Source organism: Physella acuta, unplaced genomic scaffold (genome assembly GCF_028476545.2).
Source record: "Physella acuta isolate Inbredline_101_S28 unplaced genomic scaffold, ASM2847654v3 ptg001768l, whole genome shotgun sequence".
Lineage (NCBI taxonomy): Eukaryota > Metazoa > Mollusca > Gastropoda > Physidae > Physella > Physella acuta.
Window position 1 is genome coordinate 73,330 of NW_026733278.1, and position 12,315 is coordinate 85,644.

General features: G+C 41.0%; 1 protein-coding gene across 5 annotated transcripts in view; it reads left to right on the forward strand.

Moving 5' to 3' along the window:
* Window positions 1-12,315, forward strand: part of LOC131930401 (kazrin) — a 74,209-nt gene that overhangs the window by 53,070 nt on the left and 8,824 nt on the right. For 4 of the 5 annotated variants that reach the window (XM_059286864.1, XM_059286863.1, XM_059286861.1 and 1 more), the window contains 6 exons: window positions 8,038-8,255; window positions 9,272-9,404; window positions 10,076-10,230; window positions 10,520-10,715; window positions 11,136-11,296; window positions 11,660-11,806. In XM_059286864.1, coding sequence (XP_059142847.1) covers window positions 8,127-8,255; window positions 9,272-9,404; window positions 10,076-10,230; window positions 10,520-10,715; window positions 11,136-11,296; window positions 11,660-11,806 — 921 coding nt within the window. In that variant the 5' untranslated portion in view covers window positions 8,038-8,126. Of the gene's footprint in view, window positions 1-8,037; window positions 8,256-8,680; window positions 8,777-9,271; window positions 9,405-10,075; window positions 10,231-10,519; window positions 10,716-11,135; window positions 11,297-11,659; window positions 11,807-12,315 lie in introns of those variants that run through there. The other variant, XM_059286866.1, reaches the window with a different exon arrangement.

Consider the following 12,315-nt stretch of genomic DNA (forward strand, 5'->3'; position numbering starts at 1 on the left):
AGGAAAAAGTCTGAAAGAAACACTGAAACCAACCCACCCCCCCCCCCACACACCACCCCCCACCCCCACACACCACCCCCACCCCCACACACCCCCCCCCCCCACACACACACCACCCCCCCACACACACCACCCCCCACCCCTCCACCACCCCCCACCCCCCAAAAAAAACATGTCTACCGTCCCATTCAACGAAATATAATTATATACTTTTTCCAGTGTCCGCCCCCTCCCAGAAAATTCTACCCCCGCCCCCGAAAATTTCAAGTACCCCCACCCCTCTCCGGGGAGGAAAAAGTCTGAAAGAAACACTGAAACCAACCCACCCCCCCCCCACACCCACCCCCACCCCCCCCCCACACACACCCCTCCCCCACCCCTCCACCCCCCCCCCCCCCCAAAAAAAAACATGTCTACCGTCCCATTGCAAGAAAACCACTTTTTAGATTAGACACATTAATTAGGCGGTAATTTTATTATAGAGTATCGATGAGGAAATTTCTTTTGAGTTGGGGAGGGGGGGGGGGCTCAGACGTTCTTACGCGGGGGGTGGGGCTTCGCCCCTACCCGAAGAATTGTATGCGAGAAACTCTACACGCAAACCATTTAGATTAGACAAAATTTCCTTGTTTTCAATGTTTACGCGACAATCAATGACGTCATATGACTGTGTGCACTCTCTGGTTTGAGATTATGTTCTACTCTACGCTAAATGTGTCGACGTCATATTTCGTTTTTCGAATTACTGTGCATGTTTTTAAATTGCTTGTGTTTTCTCTAGAGCGTTCTTGTCAGACAGAGCGTTCTTGTCAGACAGAGCGTTCTTGTCAGATAGACAGACAGCGAAACTATTATTATAGACGAGAAAAATGGCCCGTTGAGGAAGGGTACAACGGGCGCTAGGCTGATAGTGCTGTCTCTTTTCTCTAAACTAAAACCAACCCACCCCCCCACACACCACCCCCACCCCCACACACCACCCCCACCCCCCCCCCACCACCCCCACCCCTCACCCCCACACACCACCCACTCCACACACCGCCCCCCACCCCCCACCCCCCCACCCCAAAAAAAAAACATGTCTACCGTCCCATTCAACGAAATATAATTATATACTTTTTCCAGTGTCCGCCCCCCTCCCAGAAAATTCTATCCCCGCCCCCAAAAATTTCAAGTACCCCCACCCCTCTCCGGGGAGGAAAAAGTCTGAAAGAAACACTGAAACCAACCCACCCCCCCACCCCCCCACACCCCCCACCCCACCCCCCCACACACCACCCCCCACCCCCACCCCTCCACCACCCCCCCACCCCCAAAAAAAAACATGTCTACCGTCCCATTCAACGAAATATAATTATATACTTTTTCCAGTGTCCGCCCCCTCCCAGAAAATTCTACCCCCGCCCCCGAAAATTTCAAGTACCCCCACCCCTCTCCGGGGAGGAAAAAGTCTGAAAGAAACACTGAAACCAACCCACCCCCCCCACACACCCCCCCCACCCACACACACCACCCCCCCACACACACTCCCCCCCCCCCCCCAACCCCTCCACCCCCCCCCCCCCCCCCCCAAAAAAAAATCATGTCTACCGTCCCATTGCAAGAAAACCACTTTTTAGATTAGACACATTAATTAGGCGGTAATTTTATTATAGAGTATCGATGAGGAAATTTCTTTTGAGTTGGGGAGGGGGAGGGGCTCAGACGTTCTTACGCGGGGGGGTGGGGCTTCGCCCCTACCCGAAGAATTGTATGCAAGAAACTCTTCACGCAAACCACTTAGATTAGACAACATTTCCTCTTTATTCAATATTTACGCCAGAATCAATGACGTCATTATATTACTGTGAGATTATTTTCTACTCTGTGCGCTAAATGTGTCGACGTCATACTTCGTTTTTCGAATTACTATGCATGTTTTTATTTTCCTTGTGTTTTCTCTAGAGCGTTCTTGTCAGACAGATAGATAGATAGATAGATAGATAGACAGATAGAGAGACAGCGAAACTATTATTATAGACGAGAAAAATGGCCCGTTGAGGAAGGGTACAACGGGCGCTAGGCTGATAGTGCTGTCTCTTTTCTCTAAACTAAAACCAACCCACCCCCCACACACCACCCCCACCCCCCACCACACACCACCCCCACCCCTCACCCCCACACACCACCCCCTCCACACACCGCCCCCCCACCCCCCACCCCCCCCCCAAAAAAAACATGTCTACCGTCCCATTCAACGAAATATAATTATATACTTTTTCCAGTGTCCGCCCCCTCCCAGAAAATTCTACCCCCCGCCCCCCGAAAATTTCAAGTACCCCCCCACCCCTCTCCGGGGAGGAAAAAGTCTGAAAGAAACACTGAAACCAACCCACCCCCCCACACACAACCACCCACCCCCCCCACACACCACCACCCACCCCCCCACCCCACCCCCCCACCCCTCCACCACCCCCCACCCCCCAAAAAAACATGTCTACCGTCCCATTCAACGAAATATAATTATATACTTTTTCCAGTGTCCGCCCCCTCCCAGAAAATTCTACCCCCGCCCCCGAAAATTTCAAGTACCCCCACCCCTCTCCGGGGAGGAAAAAGTCTGAAAGAAACACTGAAACCAACCCACCCCCCCCACACACCACCCCCCCCCCTCCACCACCCCCCCCCCCCCCCAAAAAAAACATGTCTACCGTCCCATTGCAAGAAAACCACTTTTTAGATTAGACACATTAATTAGGCGGTAATTTTATTATAGAGTATCGATGAGGAAATTTCTTTTGAGTTGGGGAGGGGGGGGGGGGGGGGGGGCTCAGACGTTCTTACGCGGGGGGTGGGGCTTCGCCCCTACCCGAAGAATTGTATGCAAGAAACTCTTCACGCAAACCATTTAGATTAGACAACATTTCCTTTTTATTCAATGTTAGCGCGAAAATCAATGACGTCATATAACTGTGAGCACTCTCTGGGTTTGAGATTATTTTCTACTCTATGCTAAATGTGTCGACGTCATACTTCGTTTTTCGAATTACTATGCATGTTTTTAAATTGCTTGTCTTTTCTCTAGAGCGTTCTTGTCAGACAGATAGATAGATAGATAGATAGATAGAGAGACAGCGAAACTATTATTATAGATGGTTCGCATTCTTCATTGCAGTTTCGTCTTTTTAATCGCTCATTCATATTGTTTATTTTTACACTGGCAATGTTCTGTTCCTGTTTTTAATTTACCAATGGCTCGTTCAGACAGCTGATGACGTCTTAACTTAACTAATGGCTCGTTCACAAAACTGATTATGTCTTCGCTTTGCTAATGGCTCGCTCACATTGCCTGTGTGTGCTGAATATTGTGCATGTTCAGCTAGTTAGAGGTCAGTGTACTAATTGTTTTAAGCAAATTAGTCGTAATGAGGTTGCTCTAACCCGCGTTAAAGAGTTGTGTAACGAAATGAACATAATGTTTCAGCGTGGGTCTGCTAAAGAGTAGGCCGTCGTTTAGTTTTGAGTGCTTTTTTTTTTTTACCTTTTCTGACCGTTATCTTTTTTTTTCTCAGTCAACTAATATTATAGCATACACCTTTTTAAACATTTTGAGTGTGTTGCTTATTTTTCAAAAAAAAAAATTAATTAATTAATTAATTTTTTTTCGTTCTTTCCGTTACAAGTTAACTGTGGTAAATTGAATACGCTCAATGGACGGCATGGTCGGGCGGTAGAGCTCATGGCTGCTAATTCGAGTTTGAACCCCCGGGTAGATGAGGCGCAATCTTGGAGAGAAAACTGCAAAATTAAAATTAAAACAACTTCTGCATTGAAGGCTGTTTTTGGATGGGCAAAGTCTATGGAAGCAAATCCAGAAAACGCAGGCTGAAGTCATATTCAACGGTCTATATATGACGCATAACACTATGACACGTTATACTTAATTTCGTTAGAGGAAATCCCTTCCAAAATTAGAATGAAGAACAAAGAAGAAGAGAGAAGTGAATAAGTTCAGAGTTACTTCTCCTTGACATAGGCCTTACTTTAACAATTTGTGTATGCAAACTAAGAATTTCGTACTTATTATTTTTACTGACATATGTCATTTCGTCATTAGCAGTTTTTGATGATGCCTGGTATTAATCTCTTCTAATGAGTAGTGTTTATTTTTTAAATCTAAAATTGGATTTTGTTGTCGTATTTAGTAATACATTAACAGGATCTATTTTAAGTGATGTAATAATATATTAATTTATTATGGGTTATACGCCTAAAAATAGAGTTTTCCTAAAATAAGTCATCCGCAAATATTTAATATTTTTATCTTTCGTCATTCTCCAAGCAACGATCCAACATTACGAAGTATATTCCTATTCCCCCCCCCCCCCCCTTTCCCCCACCTCATTGAAATGCCACGGTTATCTCTCCCGTGTTTTCAAACCTGCTGGTCGGTCTAATTACCGAGATAAGACGTTTACTTCCCGACCATCTAACCCGCTGCTTCACCGGCCTCGCTTTGAAATCTTGAATTACCCAGAATGCCATTTCGGGGGAGTTGTTTTTTTTTCTCTCATTCTGGCCAACCCACGGCGTGATTACCGTAGTTTGGTTCTGTAAACTGTGGGTCTGGCAGGATAAACTATGTGAACCCGTGTGTGTCCTTGACGTCACTGCGATGAGAAAATGTGGTTGCGTAAGCGATTTGTGTGTGTGTGGGTGTGTATGTGAATGTGTGTGCGTGCGTGTATATGTGTGTGTGTGCGTGAATCTCTCTCTGTGTGTGTGTGTGTGTGTGTATGTGGAAACATTCCTGGCTAACCCAATGACACACCCCCTCACCCTTGTCACTGGTGTGTGCATAAAGAATTGTCTTTAGACCTCGCGATCCAGTGAGCAGATGAAGTAGAGTTCAGCAGAGTGTGGTTAGCAGTATGTCCAGCCGCCTCTACTTTCCATACGTGAGTTAGGTACCCATCAGAGCTGGGGACGTTCTACTGACTTGGACCCGGATTCGAACTCGAGACTTTCGGGTTAGCAGCCTAGCGTTTAGACCACGCCGTCCCACTGGTGTGTGTTTTGTCCTGTTTTAAAGTTAACTATAGATGGCGTACTAGTCTAGTGCCCTGGTTGTAACACTGCTCGAAAGGCACACAGAGGCTTAGCGACCCATTCCGGCGCCCTGGTCGAATTAACAACTTTGTGTCCCCCCCCCCCTTTATTATTATAGTTACTTACATTGGCATAAAGGTGACGTCGCCCCCCCCCCCAATTAGAAATGGTTAGGGCGCTTTTTACTACTGTCCCTTGTGTCACACTATTGATGTAAAAAGCAGTTGATTAACTCTGTAACTCCTAGTAATGGTCTGTTTTCTTCATATCGACTGTGTATAATGTATTTAGTAATGCAGCTCGAAATGAGCTTTTTTTTTAAAAAAAAAAATGTCTACCCCGTTCTACGCCCCCTAAGTTCGGCACCCGGGGCGGCCGCCCCCCCCTTCCCCAAGCTACGCCTCTAAAGGTACATTAATTGTCTTGAGGGTGGGGAGTAGTTTATTCAAGACCACGTTCCTAAACGATGTGACTTCACCACCGGGTAAAATAGATCTAGACGAATCTTCTTTAAAAAAAATTATATACCATGATTCAGACAAGTTGCACTGTACCTGCTTTAAACAATGGCTGTACGGAATGTTAACAATCTCGGAGACAGCGGCGTCGCTGTGTCGGTAACACCCGGTGCGGTAACTCAGTGTGTCACCCCCAACACATATAGATGGCCGAATGTATATATTTCATTATTTTATACATATGAAGCCTACATAAGAAAAATAATCATAGTAGTCCCAGAGTTGTCGATCTACTAAAATTATAGGTAGTTTTTATAGGTAGAGTTTCTTCCATGAGCCCCCCCCCCCCCCCCCCTCCCCCGAAGAAAGTCTACCGCCCCGAACGAAATGTTATTTATATAGAAAATATATACTTTTAACAGTGTCCCGTCCACCCGTCCCCCCCCCCCCCCCCCCCCCGAAAATTTCAAGTGCTCCTCCCCCGGAGAAAAAAGTCTGGAAGAAGCACTGGTTTTGCATCACCCCTTTTTTTTGCCCAGAGAGACTTGCAATAGAGATCCTATGGCTAACGACCCAATGGCTAGTGACCTTATGACTAGCGACCATATGGCGAAAAATTATATATCTTTTACGGCTAGCGACCATTTAGCCAGCGACCATTCGGCTAACGATCCTTAGGCTAGCGATTCTATGGTTAGTGAACCTATAGCTGAGGTGGACCCCCCCCCCCCCACCCACCCTACCCTTTCCGTGCTGCAGATGAAGTAGAATACATCTGTTTTTCTTACCTCAGCCAATAAAATGAAAGTGCTGTCAACATTATATACAGCCGTGAAGAAGATCTACAAATGAAAAGAAAAAAATATTTGGACGCACAGACAATAAAACTTGAAGATACCCACCACGCGAAGAGATCATTAGCACTCTTATAAAAACAAAATTACAAAAACGTACCAACACTTTTTTTACCGTTGGCCGAAATGTTCAGCCTTTCACTCTAAAAACTTGTTAATTCTACCTCAACCACCTGCCCAAAAATTGAACAGGTGTGTACTCACACCCCCCCCCCCCCCCACCCACCCCATCCACCCACATCACATGTGAATGCTGGAATGTCGATTGCCTCGCGTCGCACGACCCCCATTGGTTACCCCTCGAGGTCCATGCCCCAACATGCACCTGTAAGCCGCCGAATAACCCCATCTTAAGAATGGTTTATGAGTACACCTTTGCCTCATTCGGGCTACAGGTGTAAACATGCGTCCAATTAAGCGGCCGTCGTCAAAGCGTGTTCCCTTCAAAGGAACATTTTCACCTCTATTTTATCTTGCACTTTTTACATATGAGTACAAATAGTTCAATGTTTAAAATCTGGTTGTGTACTTTTGTTTTCTTTTGTATTTGTTGTATGACTCATCCCTAGTTATAGACTTCAAATGCTTATACAATATATATATATATATATATATATATATATATATATATATATATATATATATATATATATATATATATATATATATATATATCGATTGAGATAGACATAGGCTCTATGACTCTATGGTGTTTGTCTGTGTGTATGCATATAGGCCTACAATTCTTCCATAGCATGATATACAGTGTTTCTTCCACACTTTTTTCTCCAGGGAGGGGGTGGGGGTACATGATATTTTCGGGGGTGGGGGTGGACTACATTTTCCGGGGGGTGGGGGCGGGCACTGGTAATAGTATGTTTTCTATATAAATTCCATTTTGTTCGGGGAGGGGGGGGGGGGTAAACTTTTAAGAGATGCCTGGAAGAAACTCTGATGATATATTTTTACAGAAATGTTTTAATTATCCACCTTTTCTAAATACTACTTTATTGGCTCTAGTTAAAATTCACTTCACTGCCACGTGTGTGTTGTGACAGCCCATTTCGACTGTCTCGCACACCACACAAAGGTCAATTAACGTTTACTTTTGTTGCGACAAGGTCGCACGTGTCGTTAGCCGGCCCTGTTTTTCTTACCGGAGGGGGGAGTCCAGCCCGCCCCTATTATCCGTACCACCACACGTGTCCGGTTGATTGTTTGGTCAGTGTCAGAAACGTCTTAGTCATCAGTTATTTCGGTGCTCATTACAATGGCGATATTCCCTTTGTAATAGACTGAAACTGATAAATTAATCTTACCACGTCATCTGTGTAATGGAAAATGTTTTTAACCGGGAAGATGAAGCTAGATCTATATATATAGATCTACATTTTTTAAAAGTTAAATTATAGGTCTATATAATTTCCTATTTTCGGAACAAAGTTTTTATTTTTGTTCAATGAAACTGTAGCATTGTAGGCCTACTGAAAGCGTCCCAACTAGCCAAGACTGTAGGCCTATACCATTGTTTGAAATAATGTCCGACTCTGACCATTGTTATCAACTTTGATGTTCCTTTAATTGTGTGGCTTGACCACGGGCCATAAGAATGACCATTGTTTTCTTTTCATTCACAGCCATCCAGTCTTTAGATTGCCTAAACGACCAAATCGTCCAGTACATCGTTTCAAGCCAGTGTCAGCTGACCAAAGATGGCGAAGTTAGGATGCCAAACGAATCAGTCCAATCCTCTATGGTACTTATTCGGAGACTATTGCTGGACGCCCAGGCCAGATTTCGTAAGATGGTAGAGGATAACAAACAGCTTGCAAATCACATCGACACGTCTATTCAGGTAGGCCATCTTGAGTATCTCATCATTTCCTTATAGTGTGTCATACCGGGGTAGGCTGTAAAAAACAGTTTTCATTTACAATAATTTGTGATTATTTGGGAAAAAAATCAGCCTAATTGACTAAAAATAAATAGGCCTTAATGCCAATGCCACCCAAATTAGCGACTATTTAGCCTGTATTTTGTTAAAACTTGTAAATGCGAAGAATGCGTTCTTGGATAGTTGTTGGCAGTCTAGTTTCTATTTTTGTTTAGGCCTATTTCATTCTGACCAATGAGATGCGATCGCGTTAAAAGTAACTCTTTACAAATGTGTGCTTTTGTGCAGACGATACTAGTCTAGATCTAGATTCTAGATCTAGATTGTCTATTACTATCATGGACTGACACATAATTTTTCACATGATTCTTTTAGACCTAACCACTAACCACAGACCAATCTATTTAATAACTACTTACTAGTCTATTTAGATTCTAGTCTTTCTCACTCATCAAGCTTGAAGCATGGTTGCAGAGATCACTGTATACTGTATGTAATATGTAATCTAATGTTGTTTTGACGATATTTGATATTCGTTTACTAGTTAAGTTTTTTTAGCTACTTTCTGGATAACTGACTTTTACTTAATACTTACGTTAAGACTTAAACTTAGACGTAGATTCTAGATTAAGATCTAGAGTCTAGATGCCGTGATACGGTGATAGTATAGTTAAGTATAGTTAGTATAGTATAGAGTATAGTGTACTTTTTAAAACTAGATACTAGATTTGTATTCTACAATCTAGATCTTGATCTATTCTAGATCTAGATCTAGTATTTCTAGTGCTAGTCTTTAGAAATTAGATTTGTATTAATTAGGTGTATCATTTCTAAATCCACAGCAGCATACTTCAGCATAGGCCTAGAGCTTTATTTTTTTCTAAAATGGCTTCATCAGTCATTGTTGAAACTATCAAATCTATAGTATATCAGTGCCTGTTTTTTTTTATATTGCAAATCTCACTTTTTATCAACAGGCAGCTAATCAAGAAGTAAGTCTACTCAGAGCAGAACTAGCTTCAACCAATAAAAAACTGCATCAAATTAATCATCCCGAAGATATGGGCAAAGTGGACAAAGGGACACAAGTTGAGAAAGATTTTTCAAAAGGTATGTGCACTGGTATGGGATTGCATAGAACAGACCAAACTTTGGCTTTGTACAATGAGGTCTCCCAAAACAGGTCAACTTTTATTTCACCTGAGTATTGATCATCAGGTCCAAAGAGGTATCTTTACTTTTTTAATGTGAACCACGTGAGAAATTGGTAAAAAAAAAATTTGAGCAGACTAGAGATTGGTTTGTTTTCTATACGTAATGTACTAAGATATTCAGTTTCCTCAGACTTAAAGATCTGATTAGTCAAGGCCTACTTAACCCACCTAAAATTTCAGGAACCTTCTTCTTGCAAAGGATAATAAAGCCATGAAAAAATGTAAATGTGACAAGGCCATTGTCTGTGGAAAAATATCGAAAAATATAGAAGCAGATATAGTTCACCTTTTTTCTGTGACCAATTGCAAGTGAAATGGGTGGCCAGTTTCATGCCCAGCTGCTGTTATTTTCTGTGATCTAGCTCAGTTTCTGCTGTTGTACATACTAGAGAACCAGAACAGGATAGTGACTTGAAAAATTTGAACCAAATTTTAGACTTGTTTACAAAGTTAGGAGGGCTTCTTCGAAAATTTATATAAACACAATCACATAAAATTTATCAATTTTTCTATTTGTCCTAATCACTAAAATGATTATTCTAGCCGATAAATTTCTCATTTTTCCAGATATTGCATGTGGAGGAGAAAAATCAGATTCAGACAAAGAAGACATGGAGACAACAGTACAAACCCTCGCCAAAGAAAACGAACAATTACTTGAAGATTACAAACGTCTGATTGATGATCACGATGCACTAAAGTGTGCACAGGAAGATTTAAAAGTAAAAGCTTCCCACAAAATACTACTCCTAATGGAAAATATTGATTTATTTATTTTATAAGAGTTGCATTTTAAGAACCTGTTTAATGGTCAAAGTCTCTGCTTCCTTTTGAAATTCAAATATGTCTTAAAAGTTTATCATTTAAAAGGAATATCAATTTTAATTCTGCTTGTTATTTAAACTAAATTTTGATACTAGCATTCTGATGCATGCTGGTTAAATTGCTAGAATCTGTAATGTATGAAATTAGTTTGTGCAGAATTTCATGAATTGATCTTTTGGTTTTCAGCATGAGAATGAGCATTTGAAAGCTGAGAATGCCAGACAGGAGCAACAGCTGAGGAACTTGAGGAAAGACTATGAGGAGCTGAGACTGGCTAAACATGAACCTTCCTCACCAGATAACAAACCCAGCTATGGGGAGCTCAAGCTTGAGCTCATTCAAACCAAACAAGAATTGAACAGAGCTAAAGAAGTTTTACAAGGTAAAGTACTTCTATTTCAGGTCTTTATTTGAGGGATGGAACCAGAATGTTTTTAGTGCTTACAGTGTTGGGAAATCAGTTGTAAAAATTCTGTAGATTGTTATTGTGAAACAAAGAATTTAAAATGTTTTTGTCCAACTCTGATGGGTACTACTTTAAGGAACGTAAAGGCTGCTGGGCAGTTTGCTGATCAGACTGTCCCCTCATATTTTGCCAGGTTCAAAAAGGAATTTCAGTTTACTTAGTTGTCACATTGAGTGAGCTAAAGAGAATACACCATTACCTTTTTTTAATTAACATTTTTCTCAAGTCTGATTCATTTGCCTATAGTTCAGTTTGTTTTGTTTCTTGTCTATTCAGCAAGGTATGCTGATTATTTCTTAGAATAATGCATGTTTTGTATTTTCCTGTCTATTTCAGGTATGAAGAGTGATCGCAAAAGATTAAAAGGGGAGAAACTAGACCTCCTGAGCCAGATGAAACAACTTTATAGCACCCTTGAAGAAAAGGAAACTGAGTTAAGGGACTTTATTCGCAACTATGAACAAAGGGTCAAGGAGAGTGATGACATGATAAAGCAGGTAAATAAATCCGGCATTATTTTCCTTATTGCTTGGCACTTAATAGCCATCTTTTATTTTAAATATTTATATCCTTTGATTTTAAACATTAGGTTAGGTTTAATGTAAGAAAAGTCATTATCAAGAAGCTTGTTGTAAGCTATCAAGTATTAATTTGTTTTTAAAATGATTTAAAAATACTTAAATTGTAATTGAAATTAATGCACCATTTTAGTTTTTCATTATTTTTTTTATTACTAATGGAAAAAGGATACTGTTTTGACTGGTTTAAAATGCATATGTGTATTCAATGAATTCTTTTTTGGCTATGCATAAAACATAACAAGTTAATTTCTAATTTACCTACTTATTTGTGTATGATAGCTTGCCAAGGAAAAGGAAGATGTAGAGAATGAGAAGTGGGATATCATCACGAAAGCTAAGGATGCAGCTGAGAGGGCCATGTTCCTCAAGACCCAGCTGGACAACAGAGAGCAGACCCTGAAGGAGATGGAGACCAAGTTAAAAGAGGTAGTCTTTTAAAATAAAACATCACACCCTCTTTAGAAGTAACTAAGTAAACTTCCAAGGGAGACAATTGCCAAGTAATCTAAGAAAAAAAATCCTTGATGTCAGAAACTTTTTGTTCTTTGTCTGGGCTGAATGAGGGTGGTCTAGCTTTTTTTTAAAAACTTTTCTTAGAATGTTTTTTAAGTTTGCTGAAAGAATACCACACATTTCTTGTTAACTTCAATTATCTGTAACCTAATTATAAGACACGTTAAGAAAAACAAGTGTAACCATTCAAATAAATGAATGGAACTAATAAGCAAATTTACCTGCTGAATGTCTTTATTTAGCTTTCTTAATTTAGCCTTTCATCCTAGGTTTGTTGTATCATCACAACATAACCTTTAATTTATTTTTCTTCTCATAAAGTAAAGGAAATATAATTTTTAGTTTTAATTTACTAAGTAAATATAACTGTTATTATTTTCTATTTTATTACTGCAAATTGATTTTTGCATAATTATATTTGT